The sequence below is a fragment of the Tetrao urogallus genome, assembly GCF_951394365.1.
Source record: "Tetrao urogallus genome assembly, chromosome: 5".
Classification (NCBI taxonomy): Eukaryota; Metazoa; Chordata; class Aves; order Galliformes; family Phasianidae; genus Tetrao; species Tetrao urogallus.
In genome coordinates this window covers 59503886-59528753 of record NC_136818.1, presented here as the reverse complement: position 1 = coordinate 59528753, position 24868 = coordinate 59503886, and the positions used below count along the sequence as shown (strand labels likewise).

The 24868-nt window shown below is 40.3% G+C and overlaps 1 protein-coding gene across 1 annotated transcript in view; it reads left to right on the top strand.

The window, feature by feature from the left end:
* The window catches only part of EIF3A (eukaryotic translation initiation factor 3 subunit A), a gene marked incomplete at both ends in the record, with an annotated part of 28383 nt that extends 7657 nt beyond the window's left edge, over positions 1-20726 (top strand). The window contains 17 exons of the mRNA XM_079536273.1: positions 641-849; positions 2324-2495; positions 3004-3108; positions 3703-3801; positions 4463-4579; positions 5188-5373; positions 8213-8560; positions 9088-9192; positions 10719-10832; positions 11117-11239; positions 12310-12463; positions 12938-13122; positions 14720-14811; positions 16833-17620; positions 18523-18697; positions 19036-19205; positions 20485-20726. Of these exons, the coding sequence (XP_079392399.1) occupies positions 641-849; positions 2324-2495; positions 3004-3108; positions 3703-3801; positions 4463-4579; positions 5188-5373; positions 8213-8560; positions 9088-9192; positions 10719-10832; positions 11117-11239; positions 12310-12463; positions 12938-13122; positions 14720-14811; positions 16833-17620; positions 18523-18697; positions 19036-19205; positions 20485-20726 (3384 nt within the window). The remainder of the gene's footprint in view (positions 1-640; positions 850-2323; positions 2496-3003; positions 3109-3702; positions 3802-4462; positions 4580-5187; positions 5374-8212; positions 8561-9087; positions 9193-10718; positions 10833-11116; positions 11240-12309; positions 12464-12937; positions 13123-14719; positions 14812-16832; positions 17621-18522; positions 18698-19035; positions 19206-20484) is intronic.
* Positions 20727-24868: the final 4142 nt, after the last annotated feature.

The window sequence follows — 24868 nt, the reverse complement described above, 5'->3', positions numbered from 1 at the left end:
TCCTGTCTGAAGTCTCTTAGTATCTGGCCAATGAGGGCATTTTCAAAGCAAGTTGTTCAGAGAGGTGCTTTGCTTTTGGGATCTTAGTAATGTTAAATTTCTTAAAGAGATGGAGGTGTTGTATCTTTGCATTTGGAGTATGCTCTTTTATGCTGATTCCTTTTAGGTATGGAAGTAACTATATATAAGGTATTTGCAGGAGTATGTTTGCATGTATGTATCTTTATACAGATTTCTTAATTTTAGGAAAGCTTTACCTGTTGTAATCAACAAGCATGATTCATATGAAAAAAGGTAAAAAGAGTAAATGATCCAATTGATAGAATGGTAAAAATAGGAGCACTGTTCAGTTTCTTTTCCTTGATTTGTAGATTAAAAATTGGAATAAATAAATAAATAACTCAAATTAAATGACCTTTAATTACTAGGTGCTTGCATATAGAGGTAGTGGATGTGCAGGATGTCCAAATAATTTCTTTATTAAGAAAGATTTAATTACATCTAAGTGTCAAAACTGGAGATCACAGATTTCAGTGGGATGAATTATAGCCTTATAGCCATCAGTGATGGTTTATTTCTTCCCTTGCTTGGGTGGGGTTGGGAAAAAAAACTTCTCAAAGTAGCGTATTTATTTTTTCAGGAAGCTTTCAAAGCAGTGGAGGATATTCATGGGCTTTTTGCGCTGTCTAAGAAACCACCCAAACCACAGCTGATGGCAAATTACTATCACAAAGTTTCGACTGTCTTCTGGAAATCAGGAAATGCTCTTTTTCATGCCTCTACACTTCACCGACTGTATCACTTATCGAGAGAAATGCGAAAGAATCTGACGCAAGAGGAGATGCAGAGGTGGGGAGAGATATAATGTGATCTTACATTCTATTTTTGAACTTCAGATGGTCAAAAATAAACTAAATTATATCCCAAAAGAAGGAGATGGCAAGCATGGCTGTGAGCAGCTTTGCTTAAAGTGGCCAGCACTGACTGTTGCTCCAAAAGAGAAAGAGATTTTGTAAAAAGAGAAAGGATTTTGAGCAAAGCTACAGTAAAGTAAGTTATGTGAATGTCAGGTCACCTTATTTAAGCTTCCTTGTTACTGACTGGGAATCTAAATAAATTAAGAAGTATGTGGTTTTTGCTTTCATTTTTGATTCTGAGTGGTGATACTTAACTTCACAAGATTTCCTTACTGCCAGCATGAACTTTTCCTTAGTATATGCAAGTGTGAGTAGCCAAATGTCACGGAGTTGACTAGATCAGTCTATGCCTGTGACAGGGGGGCAGTAGGCGTCTGCCCTTCCCCCCCACCAGTGTCCCACAAAGTGGAAGGAAGGAAGGGAGGAAAAGAACAGCAGCAACAATCTGTGGAGGAAAACTTATTTTACTATGATATTGGAAGACAAGATAACACAATATAATACAATTTAATTGAAATTGAGGCTAATCAGACAAGATGAGAGAGAGAGTTCCCGAGACCGAGTCAAACCTGAAAAGCTTGGAACAGCCAGGAAAGCACCTCCAGCACCCACTGCAAGGCAGCAAGAGAGCGCCCTCCCCAACCCAGAAGGGCCAGATCCCGTGACTTCTGTCATGTACAGGGATAGGTACCTGGAACTGGGGCATTAACACTTCAATACCCCATACACTACATGATGTTTTGATGTGGAATACTGAAAGCCGAAAAAACAAAAACATAGAACCATGACACCAAACAACCATTAATTCTCTGCTGATAATACGATACCTGGTTCGGGTTTTGAGGCATGCAGAATCATTGGCTGCATGAAACTCTGAAGCTCGTTTACAGGCCTATATAGATGGTGGGAATAAATACTGTATGAGATTTTTATATGCCTGCTTATCTGGGTACTGAGGTCAAATTTAAATGTTTGGTGTTACTTGCGTTTAACATCAAAAGGTATGTAGGTATATTTAGCAATAAATGTTAAAATCCATGACAATCAGAATTACTTGTATGGATTCAGAGTAAAATAAGATTGAAAATATGCTGCTTTCTGCTATTTTCATTATTGTGGTATTTACAGAGATGGTTTGTTTATTCTCTCTGTGTGTGTGTGTATGTATATACCCACATGTACACATAATGAAAATGTGTTATCAGAATCTTTCCTCTGATTACTGAAGAGCAGTGCATGCTGTATCCTTACTGCACAGCTGTTGTCTTTCCTGTTATTACTGGTATTTTTTATAGCTTGACGATAGGAATGCTACTCATCCCTACTTGTGGATTGGCATGTATGTGAAAATGAAATAAATAGTGTTCTCTGTCAGCTCATCCCTCGTGGTCATGCTTTGTCAACAGGATGTCTACTCGAGTCCTTTTGGCCACGCTCTCAATTCCTATTACTCCTGAGAGAACTGATATCGCTCGCCTCCTGGATATGGATGGCATCATTGTGGAAAAACAGCGACGTCTGGCAACTCTGTTGGGTCTGCAGGCCCCTCCTACCCGTGGTAGTCTAATTAATGACATGGTACGTCATCGTGCTTGTATGAGGAGCTCTTAAATTCTCAAGTCCTCTTCTTGATCAGTTTTCATCCCAGAAGTGCTGCACTTAGCTAAGGGATGACAGTTACGAAATAAGAACAGCTTTATGATTAGTTGTATTACTGATAGCATACTGATAACGTTTCAGGTTCACAAGAGGGGCTGTTTTCAGTTTGGATGTGAGCGTACATCCCTGTAGTGGGACTGTAGGTCTTTGTGTCTTAGAAACGATGAATATGTTGAGGGTGGCACTGCAGTCTAGATACTTATCTTGGTATGGTTTTTGTCTACTTTTTCATCTTTCAATATGATTAATTGATGTTATGTGCAGTTACTGTCACTGTAACTAAGAGTGTTTTATTTTAAGAAGAATCAAGCTGTATTAAAAGGTATGTGTGATACCTATTTAGCTTTGGGAGTGTAAAATGCTTAAAGCATTACTATTTGTTAATATTGTATTTATTTTAAGATATTTTGGTTATTGTTTGTTGTAGGTGAGGTTCAACGTAGTACAGTATGTTGTTCCAGAAGTGAAAGAACTCTACAATTGGCTTGAAGTTGACTTCCACCCGCTCAAGTTATGTAGCCGTGTCAGCAAGGTGGGTTTTGTATTTTCATCCAGATAGTGGAAAAAATTCATTCATATCTGCAGGGTGCTCTGCAAAGATGCACTTTCTGAAATGCTTTGGGAGGTCTTGTGGATGGAAATGATGCTAAGCTTAACTTTGTTTAAAAATGAAGGAGTGAGAAAAGGTGTGCCTGCAAGTGGACTATGGGAAGGGGAAAAACGTACCGTAATCTGTCCTTACTGTTTAAATGTAATGTACTGGGACGTAGAATTGTGTGAGATCCCTTTGACTGTGTTAGTGTCAATTCTGCAATGAAAGAAGCACATCACATTCTTTTTCTTTAATAGTGGGAACAAAGATATTTGAAGTGCTAAAAAGAACTTGAAGGTAAATTAGCAGTGTGGTTAATGTTGCCAGTACTGTCAGTCACCTTCATACAAAAAATGTTAGCAATCTTTTGGTGTTCTGACCAGAAGATTGACTTCAGTAAAACAGAGTGTCTGAACAGAAGTGCTATTCTTTCCTGAGCTGTAAGCCGGAAGTATTTCAGAGTCATATTTAGTACTTTAATGTTGAGGTTTTAAGGGTTGATGCAGGTAAAGTAACTTTTCAGAATTTTGATAGGTACTGAACTGGGTGAAAGACCAAGCTGAGAAGGAACCGGAACTGCAGCTGTATGTTCCTCACCTGCAAAACAATACCATTCTTCGCCTTTTGCAGCAGGTATGAATAAGGAAAATGTGTGTTTGTAAGTAGATGCAATGCTGTGGAAGAGCATCAGTCTGGAAACTACGCTGAAGTAATTTTTTTCTGTTAACTAGAAGGCCATTATGATTTTGGAATACTTTTTCCAGTGTATGACCCATACCTGCAAGTTTGTACATCATTTAGGTACAGCCAACTTAACTGTACTTAATGGTGGTTGAATGCAGTGGTGCAATTTTTTGCCTGGATTTTCTTTATGTGGAGTCTATGAAGTTTTATTTAAGGTAATTCATTGTGTCTTAAAATCTTATGGAATAACATTTGGGTGTTGGCTTTTTTTCATAAACGTTTTGTAAAACGCACATTTCATTGACCTGCTTTCATTGCAAGTGATGAGCAGCGTTATTTCTGATGTGCTAAAGAAATATGTGAAGGCTAATTAGCAGCTTAGCTGTACGTAGTTACTGCTGCCAGTCTCCTTCATACAAAGAAGCCATTTAGTAATGACATTTATTCTTAGCTTACATTTAGATTCAGTACAGAAATAAAATCCTGAAGGAATATTTACAATTGTATTAATACCCATACCTGAATTTATTGATGATTTAATAGGTTACCAGCTTTTATTTCTGTCTCTGTTTAATGAGGAAAAATATCTCATGTTTGTTTTCATGTAAAGGTGGCCCAGATCTATCAAAGCATTGAGTTTTCTCGCCTGGCTACCCTGGTTCCTTTCGTTGATGCTTTCCAGCTGGAACGGAGCATTGTGGATGCAGCCAGACATTGTGACTTACAAGTAAGTGCTGTCAAAAGACACTGAAATGATGTATGAATTTGTGGGTATTACATTGGATGAAAAGGAGGTGGTGGGCATTGAACACAAGGAAGGTCGTTGGTTCTGTTAGATGGAGGTAAACTGGAATGAAAATGGAAGTGGCGACATGAAAAGCTGACAGTTCCTCTTGAAGATTGCCCTGCTGGTCAGGTTGTCTGTATCGAATGAATGACAACCTGTAGTTGAATGTTTTAAATTGGTGAAGAGATGCCAGTAGTTTTTTGTTCAGATTGTCCATTTAGGTTTTATCTTAAGCTAATTCATTCCATATGACATCACTCCTGCAGACAGACGAATTGAAACTATCTTGTTTCAAGAGATTCTTATTTCCTGTTTCACGAAAGTGGAGAAAGAGAATCTTTGAAAGTTCAGCATCTTACAGTGACTGTTTTTAAATAGAACATGGAAATAAAGCAAGATTCTATCCAGTGCTCTTTTTCTTTTTAATTCTTACTTAGAGCTCTTGTTGACTTGCATTGGCCATGAGTGCAGCAGCACAGAAATCATTGAAGAGCAATTAATAATACAAACTCCCCCCTCTTTTTTTCTTTTTCTTTATTTTTGCAAAGGTTCGCCTTGACCACACCACCCGGACACTGAGTTTTGGCTCAGATTTGAACTATAGTACTAGAGAAGATGCTCCTCTGGGCCCTCAGCTACAAAGCATGCCTTCTGAGCAAATCAGAAATCAGTTGACTGCTATGTCCTCGGCTCTGGCCAAAGCTCTTGCGGTCATTAAGCCCCCTCACTTACTGGTAAGTAATTGTACATTTTCTGAAAATGCTGACAAATCCTAACGTTTCTCCTAAACGTTGTGTTTTGTATGGTTTAATGGTTTAATGGTTGCACTTACACAGCCCCGTGTTAGTTCTTGCTTGTCTGATAAGCTGCTCTTTCCAATGAACTGCTTTCAGTACCATACTGCCAGTGCTGTTGTCCCTTTTCCTCAGAAACAATGTGTTGAGGTGCTAATATACACAAATGAATGGTAACATTAAGGCTGTTAAGGACATCTGTTAAGGACAGAGTATCCTTCTGTTGCATACTGACCTGTTCTAATAGCTCTGCAGCTTTTGGTTTGGCAAAATGAGCTCGTTTGAATTTGTGACCTCGTACTTGAATATCACACCAAGAAGTCGCCGATGGCTGATCTGATGGTTAATGTGGCACTGCAAAGATCCCAGGGGACAGGGCTGGTGCTGTGGGCTATTATTGTGTATTCTGGTGTATCTTCAGATGTGTGTTGCTCTATTTTTCAAAGTGTTGCAATGCTCTCTGATACAGCTTGTCAGTAATAATGATCTCCATTTATATTCCTGTACTTTAAGTAGAAACTAAAGCTAAGAACTTGATATCTTTTAACAGTTTATATTTTAATTAATGTGTTCTGAAGTTAGATGTCTTTTCCTTTTTTTTTTCCAGACTTGTTTTTCTTACTCAAGTATATTTGTGCTTGTGAAGAAGAACAAATCATTCCTAAATGCACCCAGCTTGTCAGTGTTTGATGATAACAAAAATAATGTCAAGATGTACACCAAATGGAAAGCATTTTAAATGGCTGATTATATCAAGTTTAGAATATGCCATATAATAATTTAGCCATAGATGAATCCACAGAGCTAAGACTTGTTTGAAATTTTGCATGAATTTTTTGAAAATGCAAGAGCCTGCTTTCTTTATTCTTTCTGGCAAAAGTGGAACCTGTAATGTGACTTCTAGTGGAATCTAAAGGCACGAACAAAAGATCCCACAACTGAAGAACTGACTTGTCTCTCACTGGTACTCACTCTCATATGACTCCAAGGTCAGCCAACCTGATGAGCTCGCATTTCAGGTTCTCCAGAGCCCTGTAGGAGCAAGGTGTAAATCACGCTGTGGGATTTCCTGCATGCTTTGATTGTGGCAAGTTTAGAACTTCACTTCTTCTAAAAAAGTGGTAAATTTAAGTGTGCTGTGTGCTTAAGAAAGATTTTTGTAGCCAGTATGTTGAACTTTTCCATTTTAAGAAAAAGACTGAGGGCAAGATGTTCCTACTAAATGCTTTATCCAAATTGGAAATAAGAAGTTATGTTCCTAAAATAACTGCACAAAGTAGGGCTGTATCATGACACTTAATACTAGCTTACTTGTGTTAGCTTGAACATATAGTAGATATTTAATAGTGCTTATTTCCATGTAAGTTTTCCCATAGGAAGGGATTTATTCAGATAAGTTGTTGCTTTAGAGGAAAAAAAAAGCTTTATTTGTACATTTGCAGATGGAAATGACAGGTAGTCATGATGTCAGTTTAATTATCTGAATAAGACATAAATACCAGTAATTATGCTTGTAAAATTTGAGTACATGATCAGGTTTAATACTGACCTGTGGGGTTAAGGAAGCTGTGGAACAAAGGGGTATCACTTTTTCTTTGCTATTCACATAAAAACCTGTCACTCTTTAAAGTGTTCAGAAAGATACAATTTATTTTCAACTTTATTACAAAACCTCAAGTTTTTCATTGTTGACTTTCTGGCACCCTCACCTGTTTTTAAGTGCAACAAAATATGGATGTTCCAATGTTTTTGTTTAATGCTCTGAAAGTGGCAGATTGCTAAAAATACTCAGAGCTCTCTCACATTTCATGAGCAGCATGACTGAGTGCTTGCTGTGAGTCATTAGGCTGCAGTCCTTGGCTGCTTCCTGCAGTGATTAAAATGGGCAGCTCCCTCAGCTGGCACAGCCATACTTCACATGTAGAGTGAGCATCTCTACAAAGAGCCATATAAATACTCTGGAGGAGAGTTTATGGGATGGCCAGGAGGATGCTTAAGGAGCAGTCTACATGCAATTGAGTGCTTCTTATAATTTAGTCAAAAGGACTTGATTCGGATTTTTTTTTCCTCATAAGACAGTACTTTGTGTCAATTCTGATACTTTTGTTTTACATTTGAATGTTTAAAAAAAACCCTCAACATTAAAAACAAGGGAGCTTTGTTGAAATACATGTATTGCTGTCCTTGCTAACGTGTAGAGAGAAACAATATTGCTTCCCTAAATAACTCTTAGATATAGACTCCTAATTATCACTGACATCTGTGTGCAGTATTTTTGGACAAATTGTGAAAATACCGTACCTAAAATAGATGTGCTGCAAAATATTGTTTATATAAGCAACTTTCAGCTCCATTTGCACGTGGTTCTGTTGAATTGACTCTGCCTTGTACGCCACGTGGATAGTGTGATTGCTGTCTTTACTACAAGAGTGGTGAGGTGCTGGAACAGCTGCCCAGAGGTTGTGGATGCCCCGTCCATCCCTGCAGGTGTTCAAGGCCAGGTTGGATGGGGCTCTGGGCAGCCTGGTCTGGTATTAAATGTGAAGGTTGGTGGCCCTGCATGTGGCAGGGGGGTTGGAGATTCATGATCCTTGAGGTCCCTTCCAACCCGGGCCGTTCTGCGTAATTAGATTTAGCATTACGGTTGTATTTCCATCCAACTGGCAAATTAGGGAAATAAAACTAGTTCTGAGATTTCATTGAGAAGCAACTGCTACGTTTTCTGCCTTTTTGAAAAGATGCTACATACATCATTGTCTTATTCTTAATTTACATCCAGCAAGAGAAGGAAGAACAGCATCAGCTAGCAGTCACTGCCTTCTTAAAGAATTCAAGGAAGGAACATCAGCGTATTCTTGCACGCCGTCAAACTATAGAAGAAAGGAAAGAGCGCCTTGAAAGTCTGAACATTCAGCGTGAAAAAGAGGAACTGGAGCAGCGTGAAGCAGAGCTCCAGAAAGTCCGTAAAGCTGAGGAAGAGAGGCTGCGCCAGGAGGCAAAGGAAAGAGAAAAGGAACGTATCCTGCAGGAGCATGAACAGATCAAGAAGAAGACTGTTCGTGAGCGCCTGGAGCAGATTAAGAAGACTGAACTGGGAGCCAAAGCATTTAAAGACATCGATATCGAGGTAGGAATCTTGCTATTGAAGCATTTTGTGCTTTTAAAATTGTGCTGATAGGCTGCCTGAATTTCTTGTTCTTTACTGGTTTTGTACTGTGAGTGGTCTTACAAACAGTCTCTTAGAAATGAAACTGCCAGTTTGGCACTTAATATTAATTTGCTCTATGGTGTAAGTAAGCCCTAATAGTGAATTTGGATAGGATCTGTTTTAACTGGAGTAAAGTCCAGCTGTTATTTTAAGCCCCTGGTTTCTCAAACAGCATCTGATCTGTGGAAGATATTCAGCTTCCATTTTGTTTTACTTGAACCATGTCTCAATCAAGAATCAGGATACAAATGTTTTAGAGAGCTTTAAAAATAAAATGCAAATTAGCCCAGATGTCACGAGAGAGGGGAAAAGAAGCTGAGAATGCTTCTGAAGCAAATTTGTTTAAAAGTTAGAGGAGGACTGCAGACACTTAAATGAACAAATTCACGTTTGTGACAGAAATACTGTTTGCTTCATGCTGTACTGATAACTGTACTTGACTGCAGGATCTCGAAGAATTGGATCCGGACTTCATCATGGCTAAACAAGTGGAACAGCTGGAGAAAGAGAAGAAGGAACTTCAGGAACGACTGAAGAATCAGGAGAAAAAGGTACAAAATAATAAGGGTGCTAAGCCATGTCTATACAACACTTATGTTGGTGGTTGTGAATTGTGTATTCTGATATAAAATATATGGATATTCAAAATGCTATGTATAAAGCTAGCAAAAGAAGGTGAAGGCATGATAAACCAACTGAGTTACTAGTGTTGATGGACAAATCTATTGTAATTATTCGAGTTAATTTGAAACTGGGCTCTTAAGCTATGTGCAAAGTGGGTCTTAGTTGGGAAGACTTGTACTTGAAAACATCTTCAGAGAAAATTAAATGCTCAGAGAAGGGGAGGCCTTTAGAGGACCTAAGTTAATTAATTGTATTAGTTCTCACTGAAGCAGAAATTCCATTGCTAGAATTCATCTAGGGTGTTGAAGACAGTCTACATGAAACTCGCATGACTGCAAGTGTGGGGAATGTGCTGTCAGAGTAAATGAAAGTCGCCACGTGTTTTCAAGACTGAAACAGAGTTTATGTGATGCCATTGGCAGTTCCGTTCTCTTAAAGCCAACATGGTGTTTGAAAGTTGCAAGTGCTTTCTCATGAGGGGGAGCAGAGAGAGAGAAGCTGTGCTTTCTGGACACTAGTGAGGGGATGCAAGGCAGTGTTACAGCTTCATCAGGGAAGATCAGGTTGCATATTGAGAAAAGATTCTTCATTGAGAGGGCGGTCAAGCACTAGAACAGGCTCCCAGGGAAGTGAAGTGCAACTCAAAAAAACCTATTTACAGAGTTCTTCACCAAAGGCTTTAAAGAAAGCTTAGCAGTTAATGGCATGAAACTAAGTCTTTAACTGAAGTTCAGTTTAGATGTATTTTGTGTAGGAAAAGTAGGAAATAAAATCAACCCATCTTTAGCTTTACATCTTAAATGATTGTCTCCAGACTGAACATCAGCTGTCAGTAGAGAAATCTCGGTTGTGCATCTCAAGTATCGTGTCCAGTTCCAGTCCCTTTATCTCAGGAAGAATGTAGGTGAAGTGGAAATTTGAGATGAGAAAAGCAGGCGTTGTTAATGGTATGGATTGGCTTCTGCCTGAGAAATGACTTTGTAAATTAGTACCACTATGTCTCAAAGATTTGTGGAGAAAGCATATATAGTAGCAGACTGCCTATGTGTAGGTACAGGTGGGGCCTTCATTCTGTGAGCTGTCGATCCAAGGATTTCTTTGCAAAGTATGCTGTGTATAAAAAGCTTCTTTGAGTTCAACAGGACAAGAGGAGAAATGTACTTCCTGCTGAATGGAAGGGAAAAAAATTGTCTCAGGAAATCCTTGGAGCTGAGAGTTGTTGATGATGGAAGACTGTTAGGAAAAGAATGGACTGTGTCCTTTGCTTGGAATGCGCTTAGGTGCTGATGATAGAGTCAGGTGTTTGTTTAGGTGGGGCTTTGATCCACATGGCTATATGATAATGATATCTATATTGGAGAAATTGGGATTTCTTCTGGAGATGTTGAAGAGTGTGTGTTCCGCATTTGGTCTTTGCATTACAACATTCTGAGGTTGTGTTGTCTTTATTTAGATCGACTATTTTGAACGAGCAAAGCGCTTAGAAGAAATTCCTTTAATAAAAACTGCCTACGAGGAGCAAAGAGTGCGTGATATGGAGCTGTGGGAGCAGCAGGAGGAGGAGAGGGTAAGAACTTCTATTCAGGTGATAAAATCCGTCAGCTGTGAATGAAAAATAGCAGTTTTGCACTGTTTTTTTTTTTTTTCTTCCCCTGGCTTCACTTGGGAAAAGAAGGGAAAAAATGGGTCTGAAAAATTGTTTAAATTTTCTATTTTTATTGTGCAGTTACACAGCAATATCTTTTGACCTGGATCTGAAAGAAGATGTAATTTGAGTAGCAGCTGAGGTAGAACAAATGCAAATATGCAGTGAGCTTTTCTTTGATGTTATTTTTTATATTATCTCCTTAGATCACTACTTTGCAGCTGGAGCGTGAGAAAGCCCTTGAGCATAAGAACAGGCTCTCGAGGATGTTGGAGGACAGAGATTTATTTGAAGCCAGACTCAAAGCATTGCGGCGGACGGTTTATGAGGTACGCGAGAGATGATATTGAAATAGAATATTTCTCTGAAGTAAGGAAGTCATCTCGTGGCTCAGTGATTCTTCCTGAAAATTGCAAATTAGAATCTACAAAATGATGAGATCATTTATTTACTGCTTTGATGAAAAATAGATATTCCTGCAGCCATTCCTGGGTATTACCACTTAAAATTTTTGTCAACTTCTGTAACAGCTTATGGAAAATAAGCACCTGAAAATACCTTTTTCTTTAATATGATTAATAAGAGATCATTGTAGCATATGAGAAGCTAGCTGTATCTTTAGAAATAATTGAATTTGCTGTGATGATGGCATATATTAAAATGAGACAGGGAGGTTTAGGTTAGATATTACGAGGAAGTTTTTCACGCAGGGTGGTGAGGCATTGGAACAGGTTGCCCAAGGAGGCTGTGGATGCCCCATCCCTGGAGGCATTCAAGGCCAGGCTGGATGTGGCTCTGGGCAGCCTGGTCTGCTGGTTGGCGACCTGCACACAGCAGGGGGTTGGAACCAGATGAGCATTGTGGTCCTTCTCAACCCAGGCCATTCTATGAGTCTATGATATTGAAAATAATCCTTAAGCTGAGAAATCTGATGAAATATGTAGAAATGCACAGAAATACTTGTCTGTTTATTATCTTTTTTTTTTTTTAATCTGGAAATTATTTTGATAGTATTTGGTGCTGTAAGTTGCGTTTTCTTTGCCAAATTTGATAACAAGTTAGACCAAGAGGGCAGGGAAAAAACTGTGCTGGATTCTCTGCTATAAGTATGGGTAGTTTAGGGAGGTCAGCAACTAGGTAATTTACGTTCCAGAAGCAGCAAATAGAGGACTAAAATTGTGATTGCTGTGTGTCTTAGGAGTATATTCACTTCTATCAAATTTGCTGCAGAAGAAGGTTAAAATGGTAAACAGAAACATAGTTGATTTTTAGCTGAGCAAATTTAATGTAGTGCTGTTGGTTGGTGTTTCTCCGCAGCTTTATTTAGCAACTTGTGTTTGTGTTCAGCTCTTTAATGTTTAAGTTCTGGTAGTTTCAAGTGTGTTTTTTTGTATTTCAGGATAAACTCAAGCAGTTCCAGGAAAGGTTAGCAGAAGAGAGGCGCAACCGTTTGGAGGAACGCAAGAAGCAACGCAAAGAAGAAAGACGCATTACTTATTACAGAGAGAAGGAGGAGGAGGAGCAAAGGTTACGAGAAGAGCAACTGCTTAAAGGTATAATTGAGAATGTGATTGCTGCTTGGATGAAGCTTGGATGATTTTTGTATCTGAGTTCTTAGTCATGCAATATTAAAAGAAAGAAGAATAATACAGAAGTCCTTAGTATCATACTTAGAGCACTACTAGCTGATCTTGTCTTTGACCTTTTCTAAAAAGGAAATCCTCTACTATACTTGATGTATATTGATGTTTTGGCTGGCACATACATACTTTCTCCTCATCTTAGCTAGCAGCTTTTGTTCAAGGTGTCAGGTTAATGAATGTGTCAAAGATTCTTTTCCTATTGCTTTGGAATTAGAATGCTTCCAGAAAACCTATTCTGTGGTTAAGCATGTTCAGTGAAACGCTTAGTTGGATGGAGATATATATAAGGAGCCAAAGGAGGAGGACTGTATTTCTGTACATCCTCTCTGTACAGCAAAGCAGTGTAGTTGTGAATGTGTTCTATTTATTTACTCAACTCTGCAGAGCGTGAGGAGAAGGAACGCATCGAGCGTGAGAAACGTGAGCAGGAGCAGCGGGAATACCAGGAGCGTGTCAAGAAGCTGGAAGAGCTAGAGAAGAAGAAACGTCAAAGAGAAATGGAGATAGAAGAAAGAGAGCGTCGTAGAGAAGAAGAACGGAGAGGTCTGGATGATCCATTTTCAAGAAAGGTTGGTAAAGACTTACAGGTTTGATTTTCTTCTTGTCTGCTTTTATTTCTGTGGATTATTTGGAAAAAGTTGACAATTGATGGTAAAATAAGTGGTTTAAATCATTCAGTAATAGTGTGTCTAATTTAATAGTTGAATTACTAATGTCACTTATTTTCAGCTCTCTATCAGGAGCTTCAATCTGTAGTTTTGTTGAAAAGTTGAGCAAAGGTCACCAGGCTGTTCAAATATAAATTAACACAAAACAGGAGAGCTATGTTTGGAGCATGTATAATGACTCAGCAAGTCACAGATCAGAGTAGCTATTGGAGGAAAATTCCAGTCTAAACACAAAAGTCTGGCTTTCTATTGTATAAGAATTATGCAGTGAAGTGAAAATGAGGTGTGTGTAGCTTCCTTTTGGCAGGTGTAGGTGTTGGGGAATATCATTGTACCAACCCACCAGGAAACCAAGCAAAACTTATTTCATAAATAAGATGCTTATGATTTTATGAATGTAACAAGCCTGAACTCCTACTCCTTCAAACGTTAACAATAAGAGAACTTGGATTAAATTCCATCCACCTTAGCCATTGTCCTTGTTTAAAGAATGCTTCACTGCACTGGTATTTTTCCACGTAAGAAGTATTCTTAGCCACAGGCACTTGACTGTATGGAAAAACTGATATGGCCTCTAAGAAGGATACCCATACCACATGAAAAATGCCATTTGCAGGTTTGGAATTCTTTGTTCATTCTTGTTTCTTGGGATCCTTTATACAAGAAGACTATAAAAAATATTTAAATAGGTACTTAGAGTAGTGGATGTGTGAGATCTAGCCTGGCCTGATTATTTCTCTATATAGCAGTGTAAACTTTGCCAAATTAAAACACTTTCAAAAGATCAGTATCAAACGTTTTGTAAGTATGTCTGACTATGTGAAATCAGTTATTTTATGTGGCTTATCTAATTGGGTTCTTATGGTGGCATTCAGGAATAAATGACTGCATTAGAAGTAGTGGAATTTGGTTTTGTACAGCAATTGGGAAAGACATGTAACCTTTATTTAAAAAAAAAAAAGAAAAAGGAGTAATTGTTGCTCTGCCCACTTCCTAAGCAACACGGATGAATTAAAATACCTTCACTGTTTTGTGCCTTAAGGTCTCATGTTAAGTGCTGTGTAAACCCAGAATGAAATGGTCTGTGCTACAGAGAGCTTATGATTTATGCAGTCACATTTTCTGATCTGGTTAGAAAGATTCTATATTCACTCCTAATACTGTTACGCAGTAGGAAAGTGAAATTTTTAGAACATCTTCGTGTGTTAATTCTCTTCCTGTTGTTAACACACTAAAATGCTTATGAATAAATGTACTAACTCTGTGTATCCTCCTACCATGTTAGTAAAGTGTGTGGTACAAAGGGATCCTGATGTTCTTAATCTGCCATGAGCAGTAAAGTTCAGTTATTCAATCTCCTGGCAGTTCAGTATTCTCTACAGTGGAACAAGTGATTTTTTTTAAAGGCATGTTATGCTGCGGAAGGCATAATTTACATGCTGGAAATCTTTATTTTTAAGTATTCAGGAGGATATTCCTACTTCCCTTTGACATACAGGAGTCTCGTTGGGGTGACAGGGGAGAGTCTGAAAGCTCCTGGAGAAGAGGTGGTGAGACGGAATCCGAATGGCGACGAGCACCAGTGGAAAGGTGATGATTGGGCTCAGTATGTGTGGGCTCTTTTTTTAAAGCTGCACTAACAATAATCCCTCAGGCCTTTACATTTCTCTAAGTTACCTTCTAATTGCTTTTAAGAATCTCAAAATGAGAGATTTTGTCCCACAGCTGCATTCAGATGTTCTTTTTCTATTTAGGTTAGATATGTGAAGGCTGGCTTAGGCCTTCTACATCTGATAATCTTAATTACATCGGTTCTAAGTAATGATTTTCTGACCCGCTCAAACATTGATGGCAATTGCGTAAGTACAGACTGGGGAAGGATGATGAACAGATGCAGAGTTCCTAGCGATTTGAGATTTTCCATTTAGAAAACTGACAATAACTGTGAGAGAGAAAGTCAAAGCTGAGTGTCTTGAAAGCTATTCAAATCCCAGAAGAGCTCACAGAGCAGAGAATGTGTGCTGTAAACTAAAAGTTAAGTTCTGAAAGACTGCAGAAGAGAGAACGGGAAGGATTTCTGTAGGAAGAATGTTCTGATGGTACTTTGCATTTTTATTTTAAAAGTGGTTGATCACATCTATACTTTCAGATGTTTGGGATATATTCAGTAATAATGACAACTGTTTGTATAGTTGTAGCAAGTAGGATCTTTAAAACCTGTCCATTCCTCTGTTCACAGCAGAATGCATTGTGCTTAAAATATTTCTGAAGAAACATGTCTAGTTGTTCTTAGAAGTCTGTGTTCATGGAAATACCACTACTTGTTCTAATTGGCAGTATGTTTTACTGCTTAATTACCCTTACAAATAGATATTTATAAATGTCTAACCTTAATTTCCAGTGCAGCAATTTAAATCCATTACAGCTTACTCTGACTGTGGAAGCAAATCAATGTACTGTCTCCCTCTAGTAATTTCTTCTAACATAGTGGAATAAGATCTCTTGATGAAGTGAGTAGTGTCTTAAGCTCTCTTTAAAAACTGTGTTGCTCTTCTTGATAGCGATCCACTTTCTCTTGAATTGCAACATAAAAAATTGCATGAAACTCTCAAGTGAAGCATTTTATTTACGTATTGCAGAAGTGTTGAATGCATGTGTTTATATGCTTCAAATTTAATGCATTAGCTTGCAGCTAAAAAATTTCTGGCAGGCATTGACATCTCCTGGAGCAGGTCTGACATGCTTGTATAATTAGGACACAAATCCACGCAGTTACAGAGCAGCTGATTGTCTTGTGCAGCCGTCCCCAGAGTACAGGATTCCAGGTGCTCAGCGAATTCCAGTGCTCTAAATCTTTTCCTTACCGTGGCTCCTTTGGCATTAAGCCAAATGCTGTCTCCAGGGAAGTGACAAGGCAGAAGGCTCTAACTACTGTTCAGTAATGTCTGATCCTTTCAGTGTTGCACAGCTAAGCATATTCTAAAGATGAACTGGTGACACCAATAGCCCAGTGAAAACTCTAACCAATGCTTTTTATCCCTCCTCCAACCTTGTGAGGAAAATCACTGTAAGTCTTAGTCTGCCAGAGCCTGCCTTCTGCTTGCAGTCGGGCAGCAGTAGTTGTCCTGCTGTACCCAGTTGTGTGTGCTTGTCAGTGAGAGCATCACCAATCTGTTGAGTGAAAACAGGGATGGGATTTTAGGGTTGGTGTGTTTGTGAAGCTAAGGGATACTTCATGACCATGGTTTTTATTTTTAATGAGTTCTTTGAGGTACAGAGTTTGTCACATTAAGCTTGATGTAGAAGCACAACACCTTATCTGTTTTATTGCAGTAGGTGACCAAAGGAGACTACTAAGCAGCTGTGATGTTTCAAAGGATAAAAAACTGTTCAATATTTAGTGAATCTGTAGGGGAGATTCACTACCACTTTCATGTAGCACTCAAGGCAATTAGACCCCATGCATCTGAAAACTGCAAGCTCTGTAAAAGTACTTGCAAGCATACATCAGGTATTCAGAAGTGATTTTGATGGGAGTCTACAGCGCTGTCTTATATGTAAAGCTTTTCTAGATGTCATTTTCTACTCGCTTATTCCTTGTGGCTTTGTAGAGACTGGCGTCGAGGAGAAGCAAGAGATGATGAAAGACCTTTCCGGCGAGGAGATGATCTGCCCCGACGAAGTGACGATCTGCCTCGGCGAGGGGATGATCTGCCTCGGCGAGGTCCTGCAGAAGAAAAGGAACGGCCTTCTGCGGAATCAAGTGAGGACAGGCCGCCTCGGCGCGAAGGGGATGAAGACAGACCACCTCGGCGTGAGGGGGATGAGGACAGGCCACTCAGACGTGGTTTGGATGAGGACAGACCTCCCAGACGTGGCTTGGATGATGATAGAGGGAGCTGGCGGGCTGCAGATGACGACAGGGGTCCCAGGCGTGGAATGGATGATGACAGGCCTCCCAGACGTGCGTTGGATGATGACCGACCTCCCAGACGTGTGTTGGATGATGACAGACCTCCCAGGCGTACGTTGGATGATGACAGACCACCGAGACGTGGCTTGGATGACGACAGAGGCAGTTGGCGAGCAGCAGATGACGACAGAGGACCCAGGCGTGGGCTGGATGATGACAGGCCGCCCAGGCGGGCTTTAGATGATGACAGGCCACCCAGGCGTGGGCTGGATGATGACAGGGGCAGTTGGCGTGCTGCAGATGACGACAGGGGTCCCAGACGTGGGCTGGATGACGACAGGGGTCCCAGGCGAGGTCTGGATGATGACAGGGGACCGTGGCGTAACGCAGATGATGACAGGCTCTCCAGACGAGATGACGACAGGGGGCCGTGGCGTAGCAGTGAAGATTCAAGACCAGGTCCTTGGAGACCATTTGGTAAACCAGGTAAAGCAGAGTAATGCAATCATTTTTCCTCCAAAGCGTGGTTAAACCAGCAGGTAATGGATGTGATATATTTGACAGAAAAGATGGGAGAATCATCTCTGAAAATGTCTGCAGTAGTTCTGCTAATGTGGACACTCCTTTATTTAGGAGAATTAATCCTTTTCATTTGGTTCAGTTAGACAAACCGTGCATGGCCAAAATCAGCAGTATTTATTATTTGCCTGGATTATATCTAAAGGTCACATAGTATTGGTGGTGTTTACTTACATGCAAAAAAAAGACACACAGTTTAAAAGCTTTGATGAAGGAAGAACATTTTCAATAGTTGAGTGCACCTTAATCTCTTTCCCCGCATGATCTGAAATTAATCTGCTAGGAAGGATTTTGATGCATCACTGCATCACTCAAGTGGGTCTGGTTTGCCTAAGTTATTTTCTTTTTTCCTAGATGTGGTAAAAGTAGGAGTATTTTTACACTTTTTTTGGACATCCTCCATTGAGTAGGATTTTAGACCAGATGACTTTTTGAAGTCCCTTCCAACCTGAATTATCCTCCAATCCTATTCCTATGAGGCTTATTTCTAATTCAAAGTAATAGTGTTGGTAACCAATACTCGTTTCTGATTGTATTTTAAACTGTTCCTGATTTTTTTTAAATTCCATTCACATTTGTATGTTTATTATATTTTTATTTTATATTTTTACAGGTGCCACATCAACTCTTTTAGACATCAATTATGTAATCCAAGCCAGTACCAAAATTATCACGAGTCATTTTATTTGCACTCCAGTAGCTTTTTCCTATTAAAAAAAAATCCAAAACAGTTTATGGGAGAGAAGTAAATGCATCTTTTTGAGGGATTAGAAGTTATTCATAAATTCCTTTGACTTTGTTGCTTGCAGGGGGATGGAGAGAGCGTGAGAAGGCTCGTGAGGACAGCTGGGGGCCTCCCCGAGACTCCAGGCCTCCTGGAGACCGTGAGTGGGATAGAGACAAAGATCGGGACGAGAGTGAGAAAGACCGGGAATATGACAGAGAAAGGGATTTTGATCGAGATGATCGTTTCAGACGTCCCAGGTTTGTGTAATTAAGGAATAGTGTGACTTCACGTAGTGAAATGAACCGTGGTTGGTGTGTAAGAAATGGAGTTCTTTAAGGTAGTAAATGGATAATGGCATAGTGGTTTGTTGTTCTTAAAATGCTAACGGAGTGAATCCCAGATTTTGCGTTTAAATATTTTGTTTTTTTTCCCCTGTACATCATATTTCATGTTAGGCTCCAGAAAAGATTTTGGAAGTCAGCATATTAAATAGAGACCCATAGGACCTGAAAATATCTGTGTCATCATCACTTCTTTCTGTAGCAAAGATAAAACATGAACATTTAGTTTTATTTTTCGTTTTCAATGGCAAAAGGGACGATGCTGGTTGGAGAAGGGGACCAGCTGAGGAAACATCTAGCTGGAGGGATTCAAGTCGTCGTGAGGAATGGGACAGAGGTGGCCGTGACATGAGAGATCGCCGTGCTGATGACAGAGAACCACCGCTCAGAAGAGGCCCTCCCCTCAGATCTGAGCGTGAAGAACGTATGTTTGTTTTGTGTTCCTAAAGGCTTGCAGTTACTACAGGTCCTCCACGTTACCCTGGCAGCATTAGGAGATGATTCTTTTCGGCCACGTAAACACCCTGTATGTAACAACGTAATACAAAGCAGCAGTAGTGCAATTGCAACATTTTCCATGAATCTTGTTTTTAGTTTTACTCTTTTCTATCATAGTAGCAATTCAGAGCTGCAGTAGAAGGATAACATTTTAAGTCTGCAGTTATTTGTCACTTTACATTTGAGGTGAACGAAAGTTTTTTATAGTTCAATCATCAAGAGAGGTGTCCCAGAAAGTAATTTCTCAAAACAGAGAAGTATTTGCAAATAAGGCCTTATGGGTTTCACGCTATTAGTGATATTTATTTTTTATGAATAACCTACTTTAAATATGTACATTAATGAGTTTTAATTATGTACATTCATTTATACTTTGCTGTCTCCTATAAAAACCAGTAACAAAAAAGACGTTTAGCCTGAGATACCACATGTTGCCAATCTGGACTTCTCACGTTCAGAATTTCATTTGGTTTCTGCCCTGAGCATCGGTGCTCCCTGCTTGTGGGTGCTGTCATGCAGCTGATCTCAGAGCAAACTGGAACAGAACACACCTTGCAGGACTGCAGCTAGCAGAAAGTGTGGGGAGATATATACATTATATATATACGCGTGTGTTATAAAATAATATCAAGAACTACTTTATTTTTTGACCATCTGGTTTAGTATTTGACAGTTTTGTTCATAGCTGGGGTGTAATTCTTACGCTCCTTCTGATGGAAACGAACAATTCTTCATATAGTGAAGAATGCTGAAGACTAGTATCAGGGGAGCTGTGTAATCCGGTGTCACGTCTGACTTCAATAATGCTGAACAGCAAAGGGCTGTTGAGACATAGAACACCTAAATATTTTTCAGTTGTTTCTAAAGAGACGCTTTTATGCTTTTAATTCTGATAATATAAGGATGTATTTTACATTGTAAAACCATGTACATCACTAGAACATTCTTATTGCAGTTACTTTGTTTTGAAAATGACACTTCACTGGCTGACAGCAATCGTACATCTCTAACAGGCATGAGTAGTTCCTGTCCATTACTTCACTGTAAAATTAAGCTGTGCATTTGGCTGTCATCTTCATATTAGCTCTTGGCAAGAGTGAGAATCAGTAAATCAGACTGTCGGTGCTAGGCTTGTTTGTTTAAACTCCTGCAGGCTGCTGGTTGAACATGACAAAAGGTGGTTTTAATGTCTTCTGTGTTTGTAGCAAGCTCGTGGCGGCGTGCTGACGACAGGAGAGAAGAACGTGGGGAAGAACGTGAAACAGTTCGGCGGTCAGCTCCTGCCCCTGCTGCTCCTCCAGCTTCTGCTCCCCCGTCAGCATCGAAAGATCGAGAGAGAGATGGGGAGAAGGAGAAGGGATCCTGGAAAACAGAAAAGGAGCGTGAGCCCGTTCGTCGTACTAAAAATGAGACAGATGAAGAGGGGTGGACCACTGTACGACGCTAAGCGAATATCAAAACAGTTTAACCAATGTTTTAGCTCTGATTTGATCGAATCCACAGATTATATTTGTGCTTATAAACATTCTGAATGGGAATTCTTTAACAAATGTTTTGAGATAACACGAAAGCATGAGCTTGAATTACTTACTCATATAGATTGATCATGCACAAAACTCACAGCAGAAGGTTGGAAATTGAATGCCGGTTTTTGAAATCTCAAATGATGCTTACTTCATGGGTCATTTGTTGCTACAATAAAAAGAAGCAGGTAATGCCTCTGTTTCACACCAAAACAAGCTGACCTTTATATTTTTAGTCTGTCTTAATTTGGAATGGGATATTATCACTGAATGTGCATTTGAAAGCACCTCAATTCACACAGTGGAATTAGGGGAAAAGCAGAGCTGGATCAATTTCCATAATTTGCCAAAAAAGGAAAAAAAAAAAAAAATAACCCCCTCCCCCCCTCTTTTTACAATCTTTGAGGGCAGGCAGTTTGGGAGACATTTTATCATCTAAATTCAGTAAGTTGTTTAAATTTGAATTAAACACAACAAACGTTATGAGCATTAGCTGCACTGGGATCTTTTCTGTAGATTTACTTGAATACATGAAGCCTACGAAGCCATGTTGCAGTCATTTTTCCAGTAATGTATACTGCTGCAGCGTGCAGACACAAAACTCCAAGCTTTTACAATTTAAGTGTTTTGGTAAGCATATTGCTATGTATTTTCTGTTGCAATAGCACAACTGCTTTTCCATTACTGGATAATTCATGCCTTTCAAGGATTTATAAATATTGTCATATTTAAAATGTGTGGTTTTGGAGAAGTTGTTGAATTTTTCCCCAATTCTTTGTCTTCAGGGTAAATTCTTTCCCTTTCCAAAAGAAGTGATTTGTAGTAATGGCTGTGTTGACGTTGATTTTGAGATGAAGAAGAAAATTAACTATCTGGTCATACTGAAGCCAACACAGAACTTGCTGCTGTGTGTTTCTTCAATGATAAATAAACGACTTATGGAATTAGCTTCTACAGTGTCTTTTTAGTAACTTCCTGCAGTGCACTTCGATGTAGAACAGCTGTTAGGTTTTTTTTTTGTGTGTATGCATACCAGTTTCTATACTATCTGAAGGAGAATCTCAGAACACTTAGAGAGAAACTAGCCTGAGTTAAAGCTTGTTTAATTTTACTGTGTGTGAACATAAGTTGTAATGCTTTTCTTGTCCTTTTCTGAGCTTTTCAGGACTTATTCATTTCTAAGGAAAACTTTGCTCTTAAGCCATCCAACCTGAGGGCCAGGTGATTGTAACTTTGGGAGCTTATCACTTCATTTTGCCAAGTTCCAGGATTCCTCACAGTGTTTTCTGAACAACAGTCAGTGATTGTACGCTCCCACAGAGGATGGCACTAGAGAATGGCATCCACTCCACCTCCTGGATTTGGGTAGCAGGCCATGGCTGCCCTTCAGGCACCTGTTGCTGTACCTACATTATTTGCTGTCAGAAGATCACAGAATAGTGCTTGTTAAGTGCTTTGGCCCCACTTCTTATTGTCAAGTCAGACTTTGTTACTCTGAACCATGCTTACCCAGGCTGGTCTTGAAAAGCTCCAAGGAATGCTTGATTGCTCACACAGTAAAATAGCTTAAAATATCTTTTCAGCCTCTACCTGTTGCCTCTCATCTTGTTGTCCACACAGTGCTGTAAATAGCCTGGCTTTATAACTGCCTTGGGGTACTGGCTGGTAGGATTCCCCCAAATTTTCCTGCTCCAGTCTAAGCCAGCCCTGCCCCCTCCAGCCCCTGTGGTCTTGTTGGTGCTCTGCTGAATTTGTTCCAGTTTGGCACAAGCTTCCCCATACTGGAGGCAAACTGGGGCAGTAGTGAGGTCTCATGAGTCCTAAGTAGAAGAGACACTCCTCTAACCTGTCAGAAGAACCCATGGCTCTTGGGTTCTTCTCTGTCATCCTAACCAGGGTGCAAGGATAAGGTAACATCATCTGGACTGCAGTTTCTCAAATGGTCTTTCTGGCCTTTTTTGAGCATTAGTGCCACATTAACTTTTATCCAGTCATCAGAAAGTTGTAAAGAGTGACCGTATCTTCAGTTATTATTTTAAATTTTATCTGTACAGCCATATTTACATGGGGATAAATGGGGCCATTGCACCAAATGAAACTGTTCCAGAGTTTGTGTTTTTAACTTTCTAAATGGAAGTTGCTACATATATTGGAACTCATTCAATGCTCAGGACCAGGCAGCATCACAAGCGGCTGAAAGATGCAACTACACAGACATGTCCATGTATTTATTTCACTGCGTGATCTTTTTAGATAACTGCAGTGGTCAGACATTTCATCTGACCAAATCCAACATCTAAAACCTGCACCTACTGCCAGCAGGGGCGGTCAGCCGCTGTGGGAAGGGGGGAATTCAGCTGTGGAGCTGCTGGGATAGAGACCTTTAGTTCTCTCTGTAGTAGTAAAGGACCACAGTAATAAATAGAACAGCAAGTTTTCCTTATGCAAATAAAGTGTAAGCTTGGTAAACCCACAAAGTAAAGGTAGGTCATCAGTGAAATTCAGATTTAAAACCCACCTGTTACTCAGCCACGAGTCCCCACAGCATGCAGTTTGTTACAGAACTGTAGGACACACATATGCTAGTGGCAGAACAAGTACTCAGTTCTCCCCCATTCTGCCATGCCAGGAACAGCTGCGACTGAAAGGCACCACACTTGCCTGACTTGAGCAGAAGTGAGTTATCAACACATCTGAGAGGAATTTTCCATCAGGAGGAGCCTGCTTTTTGCTCAGACTGACACCACCAAGGGTGATGATAGGCTACCTGGTGCTCTGTTCATTCCTCATCAGAACATCACCATGGAAAAGATTCCACTGCTGATAGAACTAGGAATGTTTCCCTGAAATCAAGGGGTTTTCTGAAGGCAAAGTGCTTGCTTCAAACCAGTACCATCCATCTTTAGATCTGCAGCTGCATGCAGAATAAATGATAATGGCATCAGGCTCAACAAGACACCTTCTGTGGAGCATGTAATAGCTTCCAACATGGGCTGCTGGCAGACGAAGGCACGTGCTGTTCCTAGGAGTTAAGGTTACTACCACAAGCTGTCTCAGTCTCTATGTAAGCAGCATCTACGTAACAGGCTTTTAAGTGACCACGAGCAGGTGTGTCTGCCTGCTGAGTGCTGCAGAGTGTGCTGGTGTGCAGGAAATGGCTCTGGGAGCTCAGCCTGAACTAGGTTGGCTTCCCTCCCACCCGCAGCTGCTTTCTCCAGCCACTGCTGCTGCCTTACCTGCTGGGACCCGACTCCCAGGTCTGATGCCACGCAGTGCAGGTACACACGGAGAGCAGGACTCTGAGCGCACACAGCAGGAGGCACCATCGCAAGAGCAGCTTTCTTCTCACCCAGGTGGAGGGCAGGGACAGGTGCTGCACAAGGACGGGGCTGGCATCCAAGGCAGGGAGATGTTCTGCTGTCTTGACAAGCTCCCAGGCGGTGCAGTGGGGCAGTTGCTATGGGGTAGCTTAAGCTACAAACAAGGGGAGGCAGGTGTATGGCAGCCCTCTCGGAATGTCCCCTCAGAAAGCATCTGAGATCTTTTCCTTACATCTTTCTTGCTTTTGTGTCCATGAACAGTCACCTCAATTGAAACGCGTCTACTCATTTTCAACATCCCCACAAGAAGCTAACAAAAAAGACTTTTTTCCCCACAGCATTACACTGGAGCTCAATCCCAATCTGCGGTGCAGACAGACATCATAAAATCCAACACCTAAATCCTACCAGCTGAGAACCTGCAGGGCAAGCCTCATGGAAGGAGGGACAGCACACAGCTGGTATCATCACAACCAACAGGCAGCTCCGTACAACCAGCTGTAGCCACAGCAAGATGTTACTTAATGCAAGTCCATTTACATTTGCTAATTAGACCTAATGCCATCATTGAAGCAATCTGATGAAGCCTGAATAGAACACTTCCATCCACAACCCTGTTCTCAGCTGCAGTTTTGAATAGTGACCCCTGTTCCCAATCCTGCACATCCCGACTGCTCTCCTGCCCATCCCACTTGCTTGCTTCAATCTCCCACCCTGCCGGGTAGCTCCCCAGGAGGAACTCACTC